Source organism: Dicentrarchus labrax, unplaced genomic scaffold (genome assembly GCF_905237075.1).
Source record: "Dicentrarchus labrax unplaced genomic scaffold, dlabrax2021, whole genome shotgun sequence".
Lineage (NCBI taxonomy): Eukaryota > Metazoa > Chordata > Actinopteri > Moronidae > Dicentrarchus > Dicentrarchus labrax.
Genome location: NW_026136722.1, coordinates 22044532 through 22070679, shown reverse-complemented (window position 1 = coordinate 22070679; position 26148 = coordinate 22044532). Strand labels below are relative to the sequence as shown.

The 26148-nt window shown below is 37.9% G+C and overlaps 1 protein-coding gene across 2 annotated transcripts in view; it reads left to right on the top strand.

The window, feature by feature from the left end:
- Positions 1–13722, top strand: part of jupb (junction plakoglobin b) — a 178634-nt gene extending 164912 nt beyond the window's left edge. The window contains exons 13-17 of one of the 2 annotated variants that reach the window (XM_051386858.1): positions 246–396; positions 1308–1429; positions 2447–2489; positions 11289–11428; positions 12532–13722. In XM_051386858.1, the coding sequence (XP_051242818.1) occupies positions 246–396; positions 1308–1429; positions 2447–2489; positions 11289–11425 (453 nt within the window). In that variant the 3' untranslated portion in view covers positions 11426–11428; positions 12532–13722. The other variant, XM_051386861.1, reaches the window with a different exon arrangement.
- Positions 13723–26148: the final 12426 nt, after the last annotated feature.

The following is a 26148-nucleotide window of genomic DNA, read 5'->3' as shown; positions in this document are numbered from 1 at the left end:
CACATGCTCATTTTATACAAACTATTGATTGAATTTACAGATAATGTGCTCTATCATGATATTTATCATTATCTGGATATGAAATTACCTACATGTACCATATTATCCCAGTATACAGACCTGAAAATGAAGAGGTGCAGACCAAGACAGGTGGTACCAAAGTTTTTTCCGCAACTAACCTGTGCTGTTAAGATCACAGAGTTATGTGTGTGTGTGTGTGTGTGTGTGTGTGTGTGTCTGTCCAGCTGCTGTACTCATATGTGGAGAACGTGAAGCGAGTATCAGCAGGCGTCCTGTGCGAGCTGGCCCTGGACAAGCAGTCTGCAGAGCTCATCGATGCAGAGGGAGCGTCGGCGCCCCTCATGGAGCTGCTGCACTCCAATAACGAGGGAATTGGTATGCCTCCCTCTCCTTTTCTGCTTCAGAGGCACATCTCAACTACCAGCTAGATACTGCCCAATATGTGATGTTTCAGACCAATGTATGTTAGTACTGTGAACTGTGGTTTTTACGTTCGCTTTAGGTAGTTTTTGCATTAATGCTCTTAATGGGATATGGAAACTATTTTTCAACATAATTTCTGACAAAGTGAACATTTAACTCACAACGACAACAACAGTCTCCTCATCACTCCCATAGCTCTATAATAAATCCATTATCACTCCACACAGATCTGATGAAATTTCCTCACACAACTCCTCGTACATGAAACTAACAATAATTTCATATTTCTATCCTGTTTTCTATATTGTTTTTCCAGGTTTGAAGTTCAAATAGCGCTCTTTTAATTACTTTATCTTATTGTGTGCTCTTCTTGTTTTCCAACTGCAGAACTGGTTCCACCTACTGCTTATATTATGGATTGAAACAAGCATTCATTCATATTTGCTTTTGCCAAATAAGTCGAAATTCGCTTTAAATTTGAAAAGTTGATCTATCAGTAAAAACAAAAATGTGACAGTTCAGTGGAAGCACACTTAGCAAACAAATCATGAAATTCATGAAGCATAAAAGTAGCAGCAGACAAAAACATCAGATTTGTAGTGTTATAGCAGTGATGAGGATACAGTAATCTTACGCAAATAAAACATAAAACAAACAGAAATGTCACATTTCCATTGTTTGAGCTTTGACTGGCACTCTTAGTTGTTTAAGCAGTCACTGATCTTATCCATTACATAATTACAAGTTGAAGTTAAATTTGTGTTCATTCTTGTGATCACATAATTGCAGATTCTTGGAACTGACTATTCGTGTTTTGGGTGTTTCCTTGAGTCTGTTTAAGTGATGTTCCCATCTACTTGCAGCCACCTATGCTGCAGCGGTGCTGTTCCGAATTTCGGAGGACAAGAGTTCAGACTACAGGAAGAGAGTTTCAGTGGAGCTCACACACTCACTCTTCAAACACGATCCTGCTGCTTGGGAAATGGTGAGAATCCTGTGTAGAGGCGTTACCATGACACAAAAATTCAACTTCTAATTGTTATACAGACTAGATCACAATATAATGTGTTTTCATAATTATACAAGAGTGCACAGAAAGTGTGTAATCTGATATTTACTACCTTAATCAACTACAGACCAATTTCCAACCTGCTAATTCCAGAAAAATCTGTCCATGTGCACTTGACAGACTATTCAATTCAATTCAATTCAATTTTATTTGTATAGCGCCAATTATAACATAAGTTATTTCAGGACACTTTTCAAATAGAGCAGCAAATAGAACACACACACGTGTCTGCAAATGAGATCTCATATATTTACAGTATCTACTCTCACACACAAGCACACTATTGTCTTTGTCTTACCGCACATCACGCAGAATCTCATGTTGCTCCCTGTAGCTTTGTCTTGCTGTCTGTAGGTCCCTTCTCTCTTTCTATTCTCTCTCTCTCTCACATGCACACACACACACACACACACACACACACACACACACACACACACACACACACACTCTTCGACATACCGCCTCATCCATCTGTTGTGCATCCTTTCTTATGCTGACTACAAGTGTTCCTTCAGACCAATAAACAAGTGTTTGTGAGAGATATGAATGCTAATACATAGCTTAACACAACAGGCCTCCAACCTGTCCTTCAAAGAATCTAAATTAAATAAGCTTTACAGGGCTGATGTTAGAGTTGACGCCAAAGCCTAAACTAGTATATACTCAATAATTCCAATAATAAAAAATATTATTTATTTTTATGAAAAAAATAACATTTTAATAATCTAAATAAAGTATATAATCTTTGGAGTTATGTGGCAAAAACACACAGATTAGTACCAAACTGTCCTATATCTCTATGTGTGTCTCCACCTCCACCGTCTCCCCAGTGATGAACACTTAATTGGCCTGTTTGTTTTAGACAGAAACAATGTTTCCATAGCTGTGTACTAAATCACTGATCATTTGTTCATCTCTGTCTCTTCTCTACAGGCCCATACTGCGGTTCCTCTGGAGCCAACATACCTAGCTGATGGTGAGTAATTTGATTTACATGTAACTACTCCCTAGGACTAGTGATTTAGGGTGGCTAAGTAACACAGTATGCAATATTATCATCACTTTTTTGGTTGTTGCTTTCTCGTTGTGAAAAACAAATACTGTGTGATGTCCTCTGCGTTTCTAAATAATCTTTCATTATTGTAGTTACCGCGACAGCCCTAATACTCCTACAACATTGTTTTAAAATAACTACACAGATTAAACATTTCTGCCTGTAGTGGGGCCCTATCTTGAACAGTTAAAAGTCCAGTGTGTAACATTTAGGAGGATCTATTGTCAGAAATGGAATATAATATTCATAGGTATGTTTTCATTAGTGTATAATCAACTGAAAATAAGAATTGAGTATTTTTGTTACCTTAGAATGAGACATTTTTATCTACAAAGGGAGAAGGTCCTCTTCCATGGAGTGTTGAACCACCACGTTTCTACAGTAGCCCAGAACGGACAAACCAAATACTGGCTGTAGATGGGGCCCTATAAATTTTTTATGAGTTTCCCTACACACTTCCTCCCGCCCATCCTCATTCCCAGGTTGTCAAATACAGGCGCAAGCGGTATTCAGTTCACCATTAGATGACACTAAATTCTACACACAGTATCACAGACCTATTTTTAGGGACCAAGCCAGTATCAACTGGAAGGTCACTATTGTTTTTGGTATGTTTATTAGGGACCAAGCCAGCGACCGCTGGAAGGTTCCTATTGCAATTGGTCTGTTTATTATTATTAGGGACCGAGCCAGTATCAACTGGAAGGTCCCTATTGTTTTTAGAATGTTTATCAGGGACCAAGCCAGTGTCAGCACTGGGAGGACCCTATTGTAATTGCTCAGTTTATGATTATTATTAAGCCCCTTTCACTGAATTTCTGACCCCCTGAATGTATAATCCAGACTCATTTTATTTGGCATTTTATTTTAAGTGGTCAGGCCTGGTGAAAGATTAGATATTCTATGCATCACATTCGACTTGGCCCCTAGGTGGCGCTACTATTAAGAAAAGTAGGTTCGGGCTAATAACTCCCGCATCATTTGTCTCACATTCAAAAAACCCATATCCACACGTTCGGCAAATGGAGCTGCATCTCCCTATATAGGCCACGCCCACTTCTGCCTGGATTTTTTTTTCACTAGAGCGTGAAATGTCCAAAAACTACATTTTCGTGTTCCATCCATGCGCTTTTGTCTGATTTGCACGAAACTTTTCACGTAGCATCTGGAGACCGTCCTGGCAAAAAAAGTGATTTAAAGTACTTTGATATTTCAAAAAATAAGCATGTTATAAAATTAGCACTTACTGTTGATTTTTCATCAATAAAGTAAGTGGGGCATTTCTCCACATTGCTATGTCTGATTGACACCAACCTTGGGTCAATAGTTCCTTATGGGTCCATTAGGCCTTGTGCACAATTTCAGGCCATGGCCACAAGGTGGTGCTCTTTATAATGAAGAAGTTTATATCTCCACATCGGCATGTATGATTAAAACGAAACTTGGTACGATGACTCCCTGAGGCTCGCTAAAAAATGTGTCAACAATCCGCCACTGGGTGGCACTCTGGTGTCATGGTAAATCACTGTGCAAAGACCGTAATAGTTATGAATACTAAATTCACAGGGCACGTGTAGACTGTTGCCTGAAGCTCACATACCAAAAATCGTGTTTGTCGTGTTTGTAGTGCCCCCTACAATAATTCAAAAAAGCAGCCCCGATGCCACGTTTCACCGATATGTACCCTCTTGGACCCATGCTCCAAAACCCACAGGAAGTCATCTATTTTGATTTTCATTTTTACTCTGGGCAGCCATTTTGTTTGTCATTTTCACTTTTTTGCCTTGTATTTGAACGAACTCCTCCTAGGGAATATATTGGATCTGCTTCAAAATTGGTCAGTACAGTCAAGAAATATTGCTGAATGAACGCCATGCTTTTTGTGGCTGTATGTTGAAGGGTGTGTCCGTGGTGTGCCGTCAAAGTTGGCCATTTGAATTCCTTGGTCATTTTCTGTGAATTTTCGCCTTGTATTTGATTAAACCCCTCCTAGGGAATTTATCGGATCTGCTTCACAATTGGTCAGTACAGTCAAAAAATTTTGCTGAATGAACGCCGTGGTATTTGTGCCTGTAAGTTGAAGGAAGTGTCCGTGGCATGCTGTCAAAGTTGGCCATTTTGAATCGAATGTCAAACTGTGATGCCATTTCCGGCAGTTCAGGGCTTCTATTTTAACTAACTACTCCTACAGGTTTTATCTGCTCGACAAATTTGGTCAGTACAGTCAAAAGATGTTGCTGATTAAACGCTGTGCTATTTGTCACTGTATGTTGAAGGGCGTGTCCGTGGTGTGCCTTCAAAGTTGGCCATTTTGAAATCCCTGGTCTTGTATTTGAACGAACAAACTCCTAGGGAATATATCAGATCAATTTCAAAATTGGTCAATACAATCAAAACAAACTGTAGATGAAAAGTTGTGCTATTCGTGATTTTAAGTAGAACCGCATGCCCGTGATGACGTGTCAAATTCCGCCGATTCGCCATAAAACACTACTCATAACTTCAGTGTGCAATTTCCAATCTCCAATAAACTTCATATATTCTGTAACAGTCTCGCCCTGAACACGTCCTCATAACTTCAGCATACGTGGTCCAATCTCAATGAAACTTCACGTTTGATAAAAGTTCCGCCCTGAACACGTCTATGTGATAATATTCAGATAAAGTGATAGCGGCACCTACTGGCAACAGGAAGTAAGTGCTGTGTGGCGAATTTGAGCTGATTTACGTGAAATGATCATGTTGTGGTCCGCACGTGTTACGATGGCACGTGACGCGGCCGCAGCACGCCCTGAATTGCGCGGGGGGCGAGGTCCCACCCAACGCTGCTTGCAGCTTTAATTCTATATAATTTTACTGCACTTGTGTCACCCAAAAGGAAGTGTGATTTATTTCAATTCAATTCAATTTTATTTGCATAGCGCCAATTCATAACAAAAGGTATTTCAGGACACTTTTCAAATAGAGTAGGTCTAGACCGAACTCCTTATAAAATTACTTACAGAGACCCAACAGTTCCGACCATGAGCAAGCACTTGGCAACGGCGGCAAGGAAAAACTTCCTTTTAAGAGGCAGAAACCTAGGACAGACCTCGGCTCTAGGTGGGTTGCCGTCTGCCTGGGGACGATGAACAACAATAATAATAATAATAATAGTAAATGTTATAATAAAAACAATAACAATAATAGTAATAAAATCAGTAATATTAACAGCGAGACTCAAGCAGGACCATAGCAGGAGGCTCCACCAGGATCCATGAGAACCTGCGAGATGAGAAAGCACAAGAACTCCGGGGAAGAAGTGAAGTTAGTAACATGTATTAATGGGACATGAATGTGTGCACAAAGAGAGGGAGAGGAAGAGAGGAGCTCAGTGCATCATGGGAAATCCCCCGATAGTCTAGGCCTATAGCAGCATGACTAAGGGATGGTTCAGGACTCACCTGATCCAGCCCTAACTATAAGCTTTATCAAAGAGGAATGTCTTAAGCCTACTCTTGAATGTGGTGAGGGTGTCTGCCTCCCGAACCACAACTGGAAGCTGGTTCCACAGGAGAGGAGCTTGGTAACTGAAGGCTCTGGTTCCTATTCTACTTTTAGAGACTATTGGATCATTCTGATGGCAGAAAAATTTATTTACCCCAAAACTTCAGATGTATTTACTGCTGTAGAAGTGAAAAATGACCCGCAGACTGGACACTTAATATGAGCAAGTTGCAGCAACCTAACTACAACCTAACTAAACTACAACAAAAGTTTAAGTAAACTTAACAAGTAGATAAAAAGCAAACATAATGTAAGACTATTTATACTACTAGTAATATGTTCAAGGTAATCGGTTTCCTAGATTTTTTAAAATAAGATCAACTTAACTTTTACACTGTATGTGCTTAAAATCAATACAGCAAAGGTGATGGTAAAATCACCCCACCTTCCCTGTTGTATCACATTAACCACAAAACAAGCCAAAGTTTTATTTTATGAAATTTACTTTAATTTTACAGCTGATACAATCTGCCCATTGACTGTGCTCATGATCATTTCATTAGTTCACAGGCTAACTTTACCAAACTGTAAATTTTTTTCTCTCAACCATAGAAGATAAAAACGTTCAATAAAAGCATCTTTGGAACATAGCATATCCGGCTTCCTATCCTCCAAACACACACACTATTTTTGGTCCCTTTAGTGTTCTCCATCAAATACGAAGCCCCCCACATCTTCCTTCCTCACACCTCTGAAAACTTCACAATAGGTGGAGAGGGCCTCAAACAAATCACGTGGGCTCATTAGACAGAAATCCCTGTGGGAAACTGAGTTGTCACTGCGGCAACAAACAAAATAATGCTATGTCAAAATAAAGCCTATACACACACAGATAGTATTAGTATTCCTGTTATACGCCTCCTCACACACACACATCATGAGGCAATCATGCAGGTAGGCTCCCTGCTGCTGACAGAATAGACCAGGGCCACGAAGCTGCTGCACCATAGGTGTGTGTGTGTGTGTGTGTGTGTGTGTGTGTGTGTGTGATGAGATATCATGTGGAGCAAAGACAGATGTGTGAAAGGTGTTAGGGATAAAAGCAGGAGGGATGGAGAACTGACAACAACATCAGGAGAACAGGGTAATCCTGATAATTATATAAAATCATGTCCAGATCAATCATTATAGACAGAAAAACATATCACAGCTACTGTTAATTAAATCAGTATGCTCTAAGAAATGATTAATGGGGTTTATAAATAGAATTAGTAATAGAATGGAAAGCAATATATTAAGAATATTTAAGAATTTGATCACTTACTAACACCAAAAGTTTTTAATCCAAGTTGAGCCAGTGTATTCGTTTTTTAGAGTGTGGTTCCCAACTTTTATCGTTAAAGGACCCCTTTTTTATCATTTAGTACACTGACGGCCCCTGACTAAATGATATATTTTATGGATATTTTATACACTGTAATGAAGAAGTTATTTGAACTGAAAAACAACTAATAAATAAATGGATTCCATCATAAATTTGAAGTAACCCAAACTCAGTTTTTTAAGTTACAGAAACATAACCCTAACCCCCTAACCCTAACCCAAGTACTATTTACTAGGTATTTTGTTTTCACAGTACAAATAAATATTGCAAAATTAAGTCAGTGTCAATTGAAATTACTAAAGCTACTTTAGAGAACGTTAGTTTTACTTAAAAACTGTAAAATTAACCCAAATAATGAACTTACTAACTGCAAGAGGATTGTGTAAAAAGTTTTGTCTCTGCATAAAGTATATTTTAATCATTTTTAACAATCATACAGCCTTATTTTTTGACAAATTCAGTATTTCTTATCTTCTTCTTCTTGTTTTTCTTCCCAGATGAGTTTTACTCCAAATAGTTTGGTAGTCCATCCTGGTCCAGTATGGAACTTGTACAGTGTGATGTAGAAACTTGAAGCCACCAGTGCACATCCACTGAGAATGGACTTTACAGTGAAGGAGGAGACATCTTGTGTCCAGCAGGAAAACTTTAGAAGTGAACAACATTTGCATTTTCAGGGATTCTGGAATATTAAATGGAGGTAGATGGAATAGTAGTGAATTTAATATAGGATTTTAATGTCAAAATTGGACTTTCTTTTTTTTCATATCAGACACACATTATTGTTCTATGCAGACAATTTGAATATATCTCTTACTTAATACATGCCTGGACATGCCTCACAAGGATGCCTCAAGAAGGTCATGAAAAATGTTGGTGAATTGTGTCGGATTAGGTAGCTACAGCTGTTTCAGTGTGTCAGATACTTATTTAAACAATATTTAGAAGTATATAAATATCAGATCGGACTCAGTTATCAGAAGATACTTAAAGTTAAAGTCCACGTGAAACAGAAAGCAGAGTGCTCCTCATATTTTTGGGTTCCTGTAAAAAGGCAGCTGAAAGGGAGTACAGAACCGAGGAGGTTTTTTTTTCCCGGATTTGGCTCCTGGCTTCCTGGGGCTGAATCAGTAAATTAGCTGCACAGTTGACCGAGCTAACAGCAGTTAGTGGTCCACTACTTACAATCAATCTTTTCATCAGGAAACTCTGTAAATGATCTTGGTACTGTAATGTTATTCCCTGACGATCTTGGAGGCTGTGTTCGATCCTGGTCCAGCTGCTGAGCCTGGTTCTGTTGCCTGCTAACAGCAGATACAGTTAGCAGCAGTTAATTAGCAATTTCCTTCTTTAGTAAGTAGTTATTTTTGCCTGCTGTGGTTTTCTTTTTGATTTTTATTATTATTTTTTATTTTAATTTATATTTTTTTTATTTTTCTTAATTAATTTGATCTATTAATTGTATAATACGTGCTATACAACTACAGTTAGATTGATTTTCGTTTGATTGATCAGAGGGTAAACTGAAAATATTTTCTCCATAAAATATGATCCAATTTCACCAAAATCACTGATTAAAGTAATAAAGTTGTGCTTTTGTACAGTAATAAGTGAAGCTATAAATACTACATCAGTATATTACATCGGTAATACATTGCCCCTCAGAAACGGTGTCATAAGAGAGAAAGCGTTTCATTGGACAGAAAATTAGTATACACCCCTCGAGTGCAGGTTGAGTCATCAACAACTTTTTACTGTTTTTTAGGAAATGACAAACTGTAAAATATTATTAAGAATACCTGAAAATACCCCCCCAAAAAAAAAAAAAAAAAAACCTTTTGGTCATTGCTGGGCCAGATATTGGAGTATAGGTGACATATAGTGCTAGACATATGTGGTAAAAACACTTAAATTTTGACTTCAAGGACTCTGATCAGGGCCAAAAAAACCAAATATTTATATGTATTACAAAAAATCTGTCTTGTCTTTGGATGCAAATTAAAGTGGTTGGTGATGGTTTCAGTTAATAAATGTAAAAGCTTTTTATGTACAGACTTTACCATAGAATGCATCCTTAATGTCTAAATGTCATGTATATAATAATGCAGTGTTTGCACTGCTTTATACATCAGACCTACAGCTATTTATAACTATAAGGCTCTAAACCACCAAACACAATTTAAAACTTTTGTTTATTAACAAAACAATCAGGACATGCCATGGAGGACAGTGCAGGAGGAAATGCAATAAAGGAGGGATAGGAAGAAGATAATGAATGAGAGGAGGAGAGAACTGAAAAAGGATGTGAGTGCGGAGGGATAGAGTGGAGAGGAAGAAAGGGCAAGTGAAGGAAAGAAAAAAGTGACAAAAGCAGAAACAGCTCTACCTCCTCTCCTCTCTCTCTTCACTAAATTGTTATTCTCTCATTTCCTCTGCGTACATACTTGCAAATCCCTCCATCTCACCATCTTTAATTAATGTTTTAGTCTTCATCCCTTGTGTATCCCTGTGTGTGTGATTAAGGAGGGTATTGGTGCTGCTTAAAGCCAGGATCTTCATGTGTCATTTTTTTCCAGGCGCTTAATCCACTGCAGTAGTGCACACACACTCACACAGACACACCTACACACACACTCACACACACACAGCTGTCAGTAGTTATAATGGAGGGCAATTGAAGGTGCTGATTTCATAGTGCAGTTGTCAGAGCCAAATGAACTCAGTTTTATTCAGTATCCTAGTGTCTCAGTTGCCCCTTCCATACACCTCCACAATCCGCACAGACAGATAATAAAGGACTACTACTATTACTACTACTAGTACTACGTCCCCCATAGCTTTCTGAAGAGCTCAGTGTGGTCTTTAACTTACAATATTTCTGCCACTAGGGGGTCTCTCACATCAAAATAATAACAAAATATGTAATTTGATCCTCATGAAGTAGCATGGGATCATGGCAGGGTTAAACAGTGAGCCTTAAAAGATACATGTACCAACACCTCTCTGGCACACTCACTGTGTCAGAGTTGATTATCTCAGTAAACAGTTTTCTTTTCTTTTTTTTTTTTTAAGTTATTTTTTTTGGCCTTTTCATGCCTTTATTTGATAGAGACAGCTGTAGATCGACTAGAAAGGGGGGTAGAGAGAGGGGATGACACGCAGCAAACGGCCGCAGGTTGGATTCAAACCCGGGCCGCTGCTGAAACTTTGTATATGGGTCGCCAGCTCTGCCGACTGAGCTAACCGGGCTCCCTGTAAACAGTTTTCTTAATGAGTTTATGGTCTCAATCTCTAGTTTTCTTTCATACAGCATGATGTTCATTTAGTAAATGATGGTCCCATTTAGAGTGAAATAGACCATAAAGCAGGGTATGCTTTAGGGCGTGGCTACCTTGTGATTGACAGGTCATTCTGAGTGAGTCCGTCCAGCTCAACGCACCAAACTCAGATCAAACTGTCAAACTAGGCAGTGCTGATCAGATTCTGTTACTGTGTTGACTGTTTCTCTCCTAAAATTGTTTCAGAAACATATTTTAGTGTGCTGTTAATCTGGAATATGAGATTGTGAGTGATCAGGCGAGCCACCAGTGTTTCCTGCTACGAACTAGTTAAAACTGCACAACCAACTTGCAGTATGTCACTTCCGCTGGCTCCTACAAACTGTCATGGCGATGACCATAATGGTGAACTCAGGGCTTCGAAAATGTGCTCCACAAACCAATAGGTAATGTCACGATAGGTTCACACTTGGTTGTATTTTTGTGGAAAATGTGTTTGATTACAGAATGTTCTGCATCGGTAAAAGATGCTTGACTAATCAGGTTCTCTTTGTCTCTGCTCCTGTCTCTCAGAGTTAGATGTTTCTTACCCTCCCTATGGCTACACTGATCTGCCTCTGGACACCCTGCCGCTAGACCCTGACCTCCACGAACCCTACATCCCCGACATGACCTACGACCCAAGACAGGCCTACCCTGAACCGCTCTAACAGGTAAACACACCCACAGCACTGTGCTACACTTGACATATTGAGAGTTTCCTGCCAAACGGACTGTCCTCGGCTCAGTATCCCCTGTGAATACTCTAACCAAATAACGATGCAGCCTAATAATGCTAACACTGAAATGAGATCTACGTCTTGTGTAGAGTCTGAAGTGCAGGCTCATATAGCGAGTATAATAAGGATGACGAACACCTTTTTTTAACCCAGATTTTATTCTTATGATGGTTCTTGGTGGTACTATGACTTTTTCCTTTTTTTTTCTTTTTTTTAAATTAAATTGCAAATATATTTGCTAGCTTAAAGTATCCCAATATATCCTAATATATTGAGTCATAACCCCTGTATCGCCAGAATCTTGCCCTAAACCCTTTTTTATCCTTTTAACAAGGACATTTTCAGCAGCAGCAGCGGCAGTTTTATCTGCGTTAGCCAGCAATGTGTTTACACAGAAAAGCCGAAAGCCGATACTTTCTTTGCCACCAGTATTGATTGTTGCTAGCCATTTTTGCCTACTTTCAGTTCATAAACATGATTGATCTCCTAATCCCACTCCGGAAAATAAAAGTGAATAAGCCTACTTCAAGAAACGTTTAAGACTGGTCTTGCAGTTTAAAATTTACTGCCAGAAAGTTGGGTCTGGAATCTTATTTAGCTGTGTAATTACTGTATATTTTCAGAGTGCTTTAAAGGTCCAGTGTGTAACATTAAGGAGGATCTATTGTCAGAAATGGAATATAATATTCATAGGTATGTTTTCATTAGTGTATAATCACCTGAACAGAGGACACATTGTGTTTTCACTACCTTAGAATTATCTGTTTTTATCTACAGATGCCGCGGGTAGCCTTCCATGGAGTCCACCATTTTGAACCACTATGTTTCTACAGCAGCCCAGAACAGACAAGCCAAACACATCCTTTTGAGTTTTTTCTGCAGCCACTGCAGTTTCTCCTTAATGCTAGATACCACTGAATCTTACACACTGGTCCTTTAACCAATGAATTGTTAAATGTGTTATTTGGTATTTCTTCTGATCTTTTTGAACCCAGTTTAATTGATGACTATGGTTACATTTTTTGTTTTTTTTGCAGGAAAATATGAAACATAAATGTGGAAAGAAAATTAGAGAATGACCAAATCACAGGAAGAAAGACTGGAGGAATGGATGGAGGGAGAATGGAGATTGGAGGTTTTAATTGCAAAGGGAATCAGCCCTTTCCAAGAGTGAAAGAACGTCCCATTTGGCAATCAAGAACTATGAAAAGAGGTTGCTTGTTAAAAGAGGTTTATTGTTGCTGTAAATGAAAAATGTAACTTTGTTATAATGTTTTACTGTGGGCAAAAAGTGGGGGTGGGGGATGTCTAAAGTTTTGGGGCACTGTTACACGGGTAACTTTTCGGAGCAATCAAGTTAGGCAAGAATGCCTTATGTTGGCAGTTTGGGACGTGCGGGACAAGCAGGAGGGGCTCAACCAAATTTAGCTGATAATCCTTACCAAATGTTTTAAGCATTTCATCTGTAAAGGAATTACGAGTCAGAGGGAATTTGAATTTGCTGAAATGACAACAAATCATTGTTAAAGTGTGACGTCAGTGATGCAATGCCTGTTGTAATATTGGTTGTGATATACAGGAATTTTTTCCCCACATGTGGATCTCTCATAGGAAACACCCATATTAGTCAGTAAGAAGTTCCATTACGTTCTATTTAACTATAATCCCCGGTTTAACCAATTTTTGTACTGACATCAACAAAAACAATAACTCTGCAGGTTTGCCTGCAAAAGATGCAGCTGTTCACAGGCATAGATTTTCTCCTGATAATAATTACTTCCAATCACCGTTGCTACCAAATGCTACCCGTGTATCCCAGCCTGTAGCTGCTGTCTTTTAGATGTTTCCTCTGTGTATTTGAACAGTGCACACGTCCCAGGGTGTCCGTGTGTGGTCGTTGCATGGTAGTATATCGTGTACTCATTGAAATATTCTTCACCTTTACATACTGAGAAAAAAAATGACGTCCAGGTTTTGCAGGCCATTTTTGGATGACGCTGGCCATTTGGGATAACCTCCGGGTGGAACTGGACTACAAATCCCACCATGTCCTCACTTTCACCAAGCAGATATTCTGTTCAAATGTCCACAGGAAATGGACTACAAATCCCTTTGGCATCTTTGGCATCACAGTACAGTTCCTATCTTTTACCAGTCATACCCAATGGACCTTTCCTAAGTCCCGCCCCTTTTGGAACCACAGCTAACTTTCTCTTTTCCTTTACTTAGATATGTTTGTGTGGCTATGTTCAAGAGACACCAATCTTTGGTTAAATTCTGTAGTATGTGAAATGCTGCTGCACACCTTGAATAACAATTAAGGCTCATCTAGATTGTGAGTTAATTAGCTATTGTTTTTCTCTCTAACAAAATGCTAGCTAATTTGCTAACTAGCTAGCTAACAATTGATGTAGATCTTTAAAGGTGCATGTCGGGACTCCACTTCCTCCCGCTGTACATGAAGCCATAATATCTTGGATACGGCCACTGTTTAATTTTGCCATTCAGATCAAGAATCTGCACAGCAGTGATCAAGGTTAGCGCGCTGTATCGAGGTCCCGCCCATACGCCTGGTAGACTCAGTCTCAAGCAGGACTCAATAATGATGTAAAACCCCCTTTTTATAGCTTCAAATAACTAGTTAAAACCAAACTGATCTGAAAATTTAACTTCATTGTGCTGATAAGAACTACCTAAACAACATCTTTGGGAAAAATGGATTTGAACTTTACTTTGTGTTGTGTTTGTGTTTACACCTGCTAACATGGAGGCTTCAGTCATATGACCTATACTGCAGTCAGCTACCAGGAGGCAATCAAGATGGCTTGTCTTCACTTGAAAGCTGTCATGTCATGAATCTTTATATATGTTGATTATGTAGATTAACTGGCTGGTTACCATCTTCAAAATGTGGTTGTCTTTTCAACATACAGCCTAGCACATAGCATATCTAAGTACAGGAAAGGAGGAAGTTGACTGAGGCTTACTCAACTGTTATTGGAGCACAGAGTAAAAATAGGCAGGACTTAGGAAGGAAGTAGACCCACACATCTCCAGTGGAAATGGACCACAGCTCTCTGATCAGCATGTACACACCTCTGTGGGTGCCACCAAGTCAATTTACAAGAAGAAGAAGAAGAAGAAGAAGAAGATATACTTTATTAATCCCCTAGGGGAAATTGTTCAACAGTACTTACGACAACAGTACTTACATTGTGCTAAGACATAATGGTAGAAGACTTTTGTAATAGGGGTGTGTCAATCAAAGGAATTTGCCATGAACTGTATGTCAACAGAAGGGTTCGGGACTGCAAGCTCTAATATAATACTACTTGCTGCTGCTCACAGCGTGCATTAAAGATTTAGTCTGATTGGTGTGCAGCACCGTTTCTACCGAATCATCACATCATAGTACAGTCCACATTGTCTGCATTAAATTGAATTAAAGTGCGACTGCAGTTGGAATGTGGACACCGTGGACATGTTCTCACTCCCAACTCATCAAATACAGCCGCTTGGTGGCCCTGCACTTCACAATATGAGAGTACCTCTCCAGTGTCATTTCTGGATGTACGGAGCTGCGTGGTCAAGTTAGCAATAATAAATATGCAATGTTTGAAACATTTTCAAAATAAAGCTTACGTGGTTAATGTTGTGAAAGGGTCACACTTTGGTTAGGTTTAGGCACAAAAACAAATTTTTTAGGTTTAGGAAAAGATCGTAAGTTACGTAAGTTAAAGCTGTAGTAAGTAATTTTCATGAAAAAATTTTTTTCACTATATCCTGAAAGTAGTACATGAGACAGATAATCCGTGGAAAAAATCTGATTCTTCTGGCTCCTCCTAGTGCTCCTAATGGCATTTGCAAGAATCCACTGGGCCTGGACGAAAACAACCAGAGCCAAGAAAGATCACAGACGATCTGTTTCATGTACTACTGTCATGATATAGTAAAAGTTGAAGCAAGTATGACAAAAAGCTTTCTACTGCAGCTTTAAGTATGTTATGTAAGTTAATTTACTCAAAAGAAGTCATTGTTGAATTTTGGATTTTTTGTTACTGGACTTGACTGAACATAAAAACAATCTATTAGACGGACGCATCAAGAATGATGCTAGAGAGATACCTACAGTGTCAGAGCTTGAAGTGCAGGGCCACTGACCAAGTGGCTGTATTTGTCAAGTTTGGAGTGAGGGCGAACTGGGACGGTTGGGGCAGAAAGTATTCTGTGCACCAGGGACAACTGTGCTTGTACAGTACAAGCCTTTAGCCTGCAATGTTAAGAAAGCACAACTACAATGATGGATCAATTGCTGAGGCAATCTACTGTTCCCCAATCTGAACATCATTAAATTTTGTTATTTTCAATAGTTGTGGTTTACAGTTATTCTGATTGCATGGAGGACTATCCATTACTGTGGGAGATTTAAAGATAAAACAAATCAAACAAAGAAAAAAGTAAAATACAATATACATTGTAATGTATGTATATGTAAATTTATTTCATGTATTTCCTTTTTATTTAAGCAATTTACTTTTTTCTTCAATTATTTATCTTTTGTCTTTGATAACTGAACAGATTGTTTTCCATTGTGGCATAGAATTTTCATGCCAGTCAAATCACAACATTTCACAATCACAAATGCACAGTAGTGTCTATCATGGCTGCAATAATAAGCTCTGGACATGGTTCCTATTGGACAGTTGATTGTTTCACCTTAGCATTTACAGCACATTTCCATTTTCAAAAAAAGAAAAAGCTCTGCTCCGCCTCTCCATGAAACCTAATGACAGAGCTTTGATAATATCATTAGAAGGTCTGTGCTGCCCTCTGCTGGACAACACTGAAATGCAGTACAGCTCTTCAATTTGTTTTCTGTGTTGTGATTGGATTTCTTTTATTATTATATTATATTTATTTTTTATTTTTAAATGCATACACAAAAATGAAATACAATGTGAATTGTGTTTTACTGTTATTTCTTTGTTTGATTTTCTTTTTCAGGCACCTTAAATCTTCCCTTGTCATCCATCCCCAGGAAAATTACAGTTTATTAAAACTTTAGTTTTAGTGTCTTGGCTCAGGATTATCTCTTATCAATTCTGAGATCTGGGAACAATGTCATTATCAATACCATAGGTCCAACTGGGCAACAAACACCAGCAGTCACATGATGAGACGGGCTAGTGTTTGGTTTGTTTTAGAGTCATCTGAATGCTCGTTGCCCCATTCTATTTATTTTACTGATGTTTCTATGTTCCCTGCTCTTAGCCACTACTTTCAAGAGATGATGGCCTGAACTGGATGAAGTGCCGCTCCAGTATTATAGAAGGAGGTAGTACCTGTGCTGTAGATGTTACACTGGGTTGGAACAGGATAGAGAACTAAAGCAAAGGAATATTCATTAGTGCAATCGCATGTCAACAGAGCATGTACTATGAGGGTAAACTGGTCAGTAATTTTAATTTCTTTATATATTTTTTATTTATTCTCCATACTTTTCTAAGCAAACACTTTTTGTCAGATTTGCTGAAGCTGGCAAGAATCTACCAGGCCTGGACAAAAACAACCAATCAGAGAAGAGAAAGATAGTTGATTGTTTATTCTCATTCCCAGGGTCAGACCAGAAGCATCTGTATTTGATGCCCTGAGAATGAGACTCAACAATTAACTCAATCACAGATTATCTTTCTTGTGTATTATTAATATTAATATGAACAACTTAGTCTTTAGGAGTCAATGTTAAGATTCAGCAATGCACAAATAGTTTTTTAAGCTGTTATTCAGACAAAAAAAATCGGCACAAACCTATTTTGTACTGGTGTCTTCACTATCATAATGAATCCTTTATCCTACAGTATGTAGGATTGTGTGTTTGGGGGTGTTGGTGATTGCACCAATGGAAGGAGAAGGTGAAGCTCAACGGAGGAAGAGAGAAGCTTTAAGGGAGGACCAATAGTGCCCCCTGCTGGTTCTGTTCATTCTTCATCGTCATTCACATTTTTCTGGTGGTAAAACGTATTTTTCACAAGCAAAAGCATGAACTGAAAAGAATATTTACATAAGACATTACGACAATTTCCTTTGCAATATCCGCACAGCATCATCACATGCTACTTACAATTAATAAAGAATATTGGTTTTATATGGCAATGAAACATCTGTATAATATATAGCACTGTAAACTATAAAATATGATGATTAAATTTTATATCAAATCAACATAGAGACATCATGCCTTTAAATGTAACATATATGAATGTATATTCCACTATGGCAATGACCTTCATCACTTGTAGAGGTGTATAAGAAAAGGATGTGATGGCAGAAGGAGAGATACGTAAAGTAGTGAACAGAGGCATGAATGCCTAACAGATTTATCTTGTGATGATATTAATTTTGTGTACCAGCTCAGGGGACAAGTGCTCAAGCAAGTATGAGAGATAAGATAAAAAGCACAGTCCAGCATTCTCAGATATGGAAGATTATTGAAATTTGTGCTTTTTAAAAAGATTTTTTTTTTTTGCATATTTGCTGAAACTCTCGCTATATCCTGTGACAGTAAATAGTATATCAGACAGATAAAACCGGGTTCCAGTGGTTCATTACAGAGGGGGTCCTTTGGCTGGGAGGGCAGAACAGTGAGAAATATGGATTACAATGAGGTGTGTTACCTCATCACCATGGACAGTGCCATAGATTTATCATTAAACAACAACCTGATTATATTTAAGCATTATAACTTCTGACCCAATTCCCAATTTATGCAAGTCCAATACTGACTATAGTCTACTAGCCAGCCAATAGAGCCCCATTGTGAACCCGGAAATGTTGAGTACCTCAAAGTTTTATGTTGGAAACGTAAAGTATGGGACCCCAGCATATATATGCTAACATGCATATGTTTGGCAATTAGCACAATTAGCATAATTAGCATTATGGACAATATGTAAAGAACAGTTTGGCCGATTTTGACAATACAAGAGTGGTTTGGGGGGTTATTGAGGATGCTGAATCCATATCTCACATTTTCAAAATGCAAAATGGCTGTTTAAACCTGAAGTGACCATATTTCAACTCCCTGTGGGCCACGATTTTTAGGTAAATTATATGCCTAATATATTGGACTTGTATTTTAGAATGAAGAGAGCTCATACTCATGCTGGGATACTTCCCAGGGGATCCTAGTCAGTCATCTGACTAGGATCACATGGAGCCAATTGTCATTACAAACCCGTCAGAATAATATAGTTACACAGTATTAGCAGATTGTCATGCAACTACTGATATATACACATAAAATTGTAGGGTATGCACTGGGAATTTTGAAATATTGGAATAAAATCTGATTTCCCCCACAGCGATTAGGAATCATGTCAATGACACCTTCATAATTAAAAGACAGCAGAGATTTCATTACATAGGTTTCTGAAGTGACACACACCAGTGGGGATCTCCCCTGGCTACAGTGGATGTAGCTAGACTTTATACCGATATTCCACACTCATCTGGGCTTTGTGCTTTAAGCTTTTTTTCTTGATGCCAGGTTAGAGAACATTCCCCCAACTGACATCCTGGTCAATACATTCTGAAAAGTAATTCAGTGAACTAGGGTAGTGGGAAGGCACCCAAAATTCGGAGATACCCCTACCGGAGGTAGAACAAAGCACAACAATGTTTTTTATATTCTCCAAGGTCTCCCATATATGAAATGGATTCTTGTATAAAAACATTTTACTGCAAAAGTGGTTTAATTGACATATATTGTGACACACCCCCTGAATAAAAAAAGTGCAAAATAAAGCCAGGCCGAATGGGAGATGATACACCTGAACTCATGTAATTTCATAATGCAAGCTCTGATTGATTCCACATTTGGTGTGGAAGTGACCAGGGGGATCCTCTACATTTCTATAAAATCAAAATGTGAATATCTCGATGCAGTGAAGAAATACAGGACTACAAACACTGAAGTACAAGGCAGAAATATTAAATTTTAGGATCTATGATGAATTTATACATTTACTTTAAGTTAGCTTTGGATGGGATTGTCCCAGACACACCAACCAGGGTTTGTTAGAAAGGTCTGACTGTGCTGAATTCAGCAACATATGATATGTAACTGTAGCATGTATGGTCAGTGGTCTACATTAAGAAATGTATGACGTGTGCCATCAAAATGAAACAGCCATTAATGGCTTGTCTGGGGTCAAAAAAGGGACTTCAAAATACACTTCAATATGGGTGAAATTGTATCAGACAATTTATTGCAAGTTTTTTATAAACTTCAATTTAAAGGGTAAATAAATGTTCTGAATGTAATAAGCACTGACAAAATACACTATAATATAATATGACACTGTAGGTACCCCCCTATTTCTGGATATGCAGGTCTCCATGGTCAACTAAGCAATAATAAATATGCAATGTCCAGTTGATATGAAATGGTTGCCTTTTTCTGTAAAGATCGTAAGTTACATACCTGATGAAAAAACTAGATATTTATATTATTAGGAATGATCAGGATAATTAAATTACAGCCAATAAATAATCTACCCATAATAATAATGTGCTTTGTGTTCTATGAAAGTCAAAGTTAAGTTTAAGGTTTTATAACAAATAACCATTTAAAAAATCTGAGTTGTTTGTTGTGTGAACAATCGTGATATCAGTTAGATTTGGTTAGTTTGGAGCTATGAAACATTAAATCATCCTTCTTTGCTCACTACATCTCAACCTTTCTTGCTATCAAATTTGCATAAACTACAGGTTATGAAAATCTTGTTAAATTCAAGAATGAGAATACAAATATTAATTATCTGTTAAAAAAAATCACTCAGTAATCTAATCCAAGTATCACAATATTAAAATAGTGTAAATGGATTACCTTCTGTTACTTTTGGATTACCTCAACACAAATAAAGACAAAAGAAAAGAAATATCAATAAGATGACTACATATATTGATAGACAACAGAACAATGTAAATTGAAACATAGATTTTCAGCATTAAAAATGTGTCCTCTGCTCAGTGTATTTTAAAGTTAGTAGAGTATTTTAAAGTAGAGTATTTTCACAGCTGGGAGGCTAAACTTGCAATATACTGTGATGGTGTTCCCTTTTCTGCTTAATGCTTAAAACCAAAATAATGGTGACATTTCCATCCAGTGAAAACATTGTCTTTCACTATTGGCCATGATAATGAATTGTCAACTATAAGAATAACTGGTTACACTCGAGACCAGACTGGTATTGTGAGATTATGAAGACTGATGTGCATGGTAGTACATTGTTCTTTTTTAAAAATGTAATCCTGCTAATAATACCATTTTACTAAATGTACACTGATCAGCCATAACATTCTGACCACCTGGGCACCCCACTGACAGGTGCCATGATAACCAGATAACCACAGTGTTATTCACTTCAAGTGCCAGTGCTCAGATTGTTAGGGCTCATCAGTGTAACTGTAATATTATGTGGTTTGTTTTGTAACTGTAATCTGTTACAGTTACCTTTTTATTATAGTCTCACTGCATTGCTCTGTTACATGTAATCTGTTACTCCTCAAGCCTGGTAATGTGTTAGTTAACTTACATAGAATACGTAACTTCAAAGATATCAACGCTAACTTTTGGTTTCATCCGAGACACCGATGGTCTCCTGGGTTTGAGTCCTGAATTTGTTTGACTCCTCCATATGCAGACTTATCTGTCATTATGCTATGTCACCTGACATTGACGGCACGTTAAAACATAGGCTAGACGGTAACGTCCACAAAAGATGCTAGACGGGTACCAACAGTGTCATAGTTATATGTTATAGTCTCTAAAAGTAGAACAGGAGCCAGAGCCTTCAGTTACCAAGCTCCTCTCCTGTGGAACCAGCTTCCAGTTGTGGTTCGGGAGGCAGACACCCTCACCACATTTAAGAGTAGGCTTCAGACATTCCTCTTTGATAAAGCTTATAGTTAGGGCTGGATCAGGTGAGTCCTGAACCATCCCTTAGTTATGCTGCTATAGGCCTAGACTATCGGGGGATTTCCCATGGTGCACTGAGCTACTCTCTTCCTCTCTCTTTCTGCACTCATTCATGTCCCTTTAATGCATGTTACTAACTCCACTTCTTCCCCGGAGTTCTTGTGCTTTCTCGTCTCGCAGGTTCTCATGGATCCTGGTGGAGCCTCCTGCCATGGTCCTGCTTGACTGCCATTGCCAATACTGTTGTTGCTGTGCACCTGTCTGTCTGTCTGTCGCTCTCTCTCTCTCTCTCTCTCTCTCTCTCTCACCCCAACTGGTCGAGACAGACGACCACCCACCTAGAGCCGGAGGATCTGTCCTAGGTTTCTGCCTTTTAACAGGCAGTTTTTCCTTGCCCTTGTGCTTGCTCATGGTGGTACTGTTGGGTCTCTGTAATTAATGTTAAAGAGTTCGGTCTAGACCTACTCTATTTGAAAAGTGTCCTGAGATAACTTCTGTTATGAATTGGCGCTATACAAATAAAATTGAATTGAATTGAATTGAATTGAATTGTGGAGCAGCTGCTCGATGGGACAGTGTGGTCTCAATGGATCAGCCTTGTCCAGTAAAATTCTAGAAAAGTGCCTTTTGAAGATGGCTCCACGCTGCTGTCTGATACATTGCTTTCAAAAAATGTTGCTTAAAAGCAACTTCAGTTGGACGGAATCATGGTGTTGATGCATTGTGGATGCTAAAATCATCAAGCATGGACTTCCTTTATTTTTTCTCTTTTGGTAGGTCTACTAAGCTTTCTACCCCTGACTGGCAGATCATCTTGACCCCCTGACCATTTTCAAAGTCTCTTGCTAAAATAACAATTTTCTTTGATGGTCCTGTATCCACTAAGTGCATTGTACAGCCTTTGTTCCCACTGCACTTGAGGTTTATCTATAGTTAGGAACATTTACGCTTCCTTTAACAACATATATAGGTCTCTTGACGTGAACCGTCCCTCTTTGTTTCCTTTTAGAGTCTTTTGGTCATATCTGTCTACAGTTGTGGTCAAATGTTTTGAGAATGTTATATATATTAATTTTATTTTATATAATATATTAATATATTAATTTTCCCAAAGTCTGCTGCCTCAGTTTTTATGATGGCAATTTGAATATATTCCAGAATGTTATGAAGAGTGATCAGATGAATTGCAATTAGTCCCTCTTTGCCATGAAAATGAACTTAATCCCCCCAAAAAACATTTCCAATGCATTTCAGCCCTGCCACAAAAGGACCCGCTGACCTCATGTCAGAGATTCTCTCGTTAACACAGGTGAGAGTGTTGACGAACCTGTAGTCATCATTTAAATACGCTACTCACAAAAAGTTAGGGATATTCCACTTTCGTGTGAAATTTATGGAAAATGTAAAAAGTTGATGCTACAGTGATATTATATCATGAAAGTAGGGCATTTAAGAAGAAGGTCAAATTAAGATCACCTGGAAAGGTTATAGTGCATTTTATGTACATTCTGAAATTTCATCCAAAAGCCGAATATCCCTAACTTTTTGTGAGTAGTGTAAATGCATGGTTGCAAGATGAAACTTCAAATTTATTGATTTAGATAAACCTTTAAAGTTGCAAACATTATTTTGATGAGTTGTGCTGACATAGACAACATGGAAAAACTAGTTAGCAGTGGCCTAATCAACTTAAAAACTTGTGTTTATGCTACCATTTATTAAGTGGTAAAGAAAAATATCCTTGACTGTAGAGGAAAAGCTGATTCCCCTCACTCAATGTAGTACATTTCTTGAACATAATTTTATTAGAAGTTGCCACAACTAAAAAAAAATGATGAAAACTGTAGAAAACTTTTTGAGTTATGGTTAAGATTTTTTCTTACAGGAAAATCTTTTTTTACATGTCAGCTTGATAAAAGTAGTTTACTTTGGTAACGTCCAATAAACACCTCAAATACCGACACACACACACACACACACACACAGCAAATGAACAGTTTTATAAGTCATGTTTAATTTAGCATGTATCCACAAACCCACACTTATTTTAGTGAGAAATGATAATTGATGAAACGGACTGCCTCTCATTCCCACGGTTTTTCTTCCTCTGTAGAGAGTTGAGGCTACAAAATCGTTAGAAAGTTTATCTTTATTGATGCATATCTGAGGAATTGTTATGGAATACTGCTTAAAGGGAGTTTGGTTTAATAAAGCAGAACACAATGATACAGCTGCTGATAGCTCTGTAGTGAGGACGTCTCACTTTGTTAAATGCCTGTTGCCTCGACTCCTCTCTCTTCTGTGTCTCTCCTTGCATCTCTGGTGGGAGGGAGTAAGACACAAGGAGAGGAGGTGAGGAGAGGAATCGAGGATGTACAAACTGGGAAATGAGAAAGGTCCATTTTGTGGTTTTCCTGGTAGGATCCATGCTTGTTTATTTCACATCCAGATCAATTTAAAGAGAACTTCTGTGGTCAGATATGAGAGATGATTGTGTAAAGCTGAACTTCACATTGGCCTCTAAACATGCCAGACAAGAGTTTAGTGAAAACAGAACAATAACTGAACCCAATGTTAGGTGTACTCAACCTGACTGAAATGTTTAAGGGTCAGTGTTTGTAATGAAGGAGTTTCACCACTGGATGGAGGTACAACACTGAATATCACAACCTGCTTGCACAAACATGAGGCTCTCTGAACCAGTCTCCACAGTGCGCATAAACCAGTGGTTCCCAACCTTTTTCCTAAAGGAACCCCTTTTCTATCATTGAGTTAACTGACTCAGTGACATGTTTTATGGATATTTCATATTGTATTCAATCATAACAATAACAGTAGAGAACAACTGATAAACTGTACAATGAACACAAACAGAGAATACAATAACACAATAACTGCAGGACATTTGTGTAAAACAAGAGATTTTGATGAATTTTGAGCAGATTATTTCCTGTGAGAATTTTCCTGATATTTTTTAGAAACGTTTTACATAATTATCTGTTCGTATTATGAGTTTTTAAATCTTTAACAATCACACATACATAATAGGTTTCTTATTTTGAAAAAATCTGTGTTTTATTCTCCTTGTTTTATTAGCTTTTTGGTTGTATTCGAATGCAGGATGAAGCTGTTTATCAGAGAGATAATGCTCCTAATATAGCTTGTGTTCAGGTCTTCAAAGTTTACATCTTAAATAATAATCTAAACTTTAAAAAGAACAATTTATTGTTATTTATTTAGTTTTCTTTACAGAAATGAACAAAATGCTGAGAAATAGGCCTACTGGGTAGTTATCAAAAATGACCTCCCATGAAGCTTTTCCTGACCCCCAGGTTGGGAACGACTGGAATAGACAACAGTAAACGATGAAGTAGAATGGGTCAAGATTACATCACTCATGCCAAAACATAACCAACCAAACAACAAAGGCAACAAACACTAGTCAATCAGAGGCAAAGTAGAGTAGTGTTACGCAGGTGTTAAGGGGAGGCTACTTAAAGACTCATCAGAAGAAGTAAGGGTACTCAAGGACACAAATCAGAAGTGCCGGTACTAGCGATTACAGGCCCATTTCAAGCACTGATAAGAAACTTCAAAGGAACTTCCACTGAAGTATCCTGGAAAGTAAGATTTAGTTTAGGACTAGTTGATGATCGAATTACACAATTCTCAGCATTAAAGACTAAATTCAGTTTGAAAGCCTTCTCTGCACTGCCAGGAACAAAACTCTGCCTTAAGCCTTTATTTATTTATACAATTGCTGGCCTAAAAGTACATGCATTTACACAGACTGAGTCTAAAAATACTGGAATCCGCTTATAAAACACCCACAATGTATAAATATTTCACTGTACAATGTAAACTCCACCCAGGAAGATAAAACCCACAAAAAACAGAGCACAAACAGCTTGTGCTAGAAATTGAAGAAAAAAAAAGAAAGAAACTGGATTCATTCATTCAAGTGTACAAAATAAAGGTAATACTTTATTTTAGGGGTCCTGATGTTTCATAATAATTTCCCAGAAAGCATATGATATTAACATTACAGTTTACAACAATAAGTTGGGTTTAAATGAATCTCTGTCAGTTTTTGTATCACTGAGGTTTGCGAACCATTTTAGGGACATCAACAACCACTTATGACTGTACCATATCATCCCCAGGTTCTTTCTTATAAATATAGAAAGTAAAATAAATGAGTTGCTCCTTACTATCTTGTAATAGTCTCTATTTTCTGTTTAATTACAGTCAAACAACAGCTCTTTCTAAGAAATATTCTTAGAAATTATTGGGAATATTACAGGACCTGTAAAATAAACCATTATCATGAAAACTGTTTTGTTTGCTACTTTACTCAGATAAAACAGATCTCACATGTTTGACTTTGTTTCCCAGAGGCTACTGCTATTTAAATCTGTATTTTTTTTAACTTTTTATTTGTGCCATACAATTCACATCCCCTCATTTATTTACATGTGAATTTCATGCAATAGAGTCATATGAATAAGAAACAAAAATCATGAGAAAACATAATATAACATAAACATAATAACAGAACACTGAACAAACAATAAAATAATAATTAAAGAAAAAAGACATGGATTTTACATGGTTTGTACCCATGGTGACCATATATGGAGCGAAGCCTGCAATCTAGTTCAGGCAGTCAACTCGA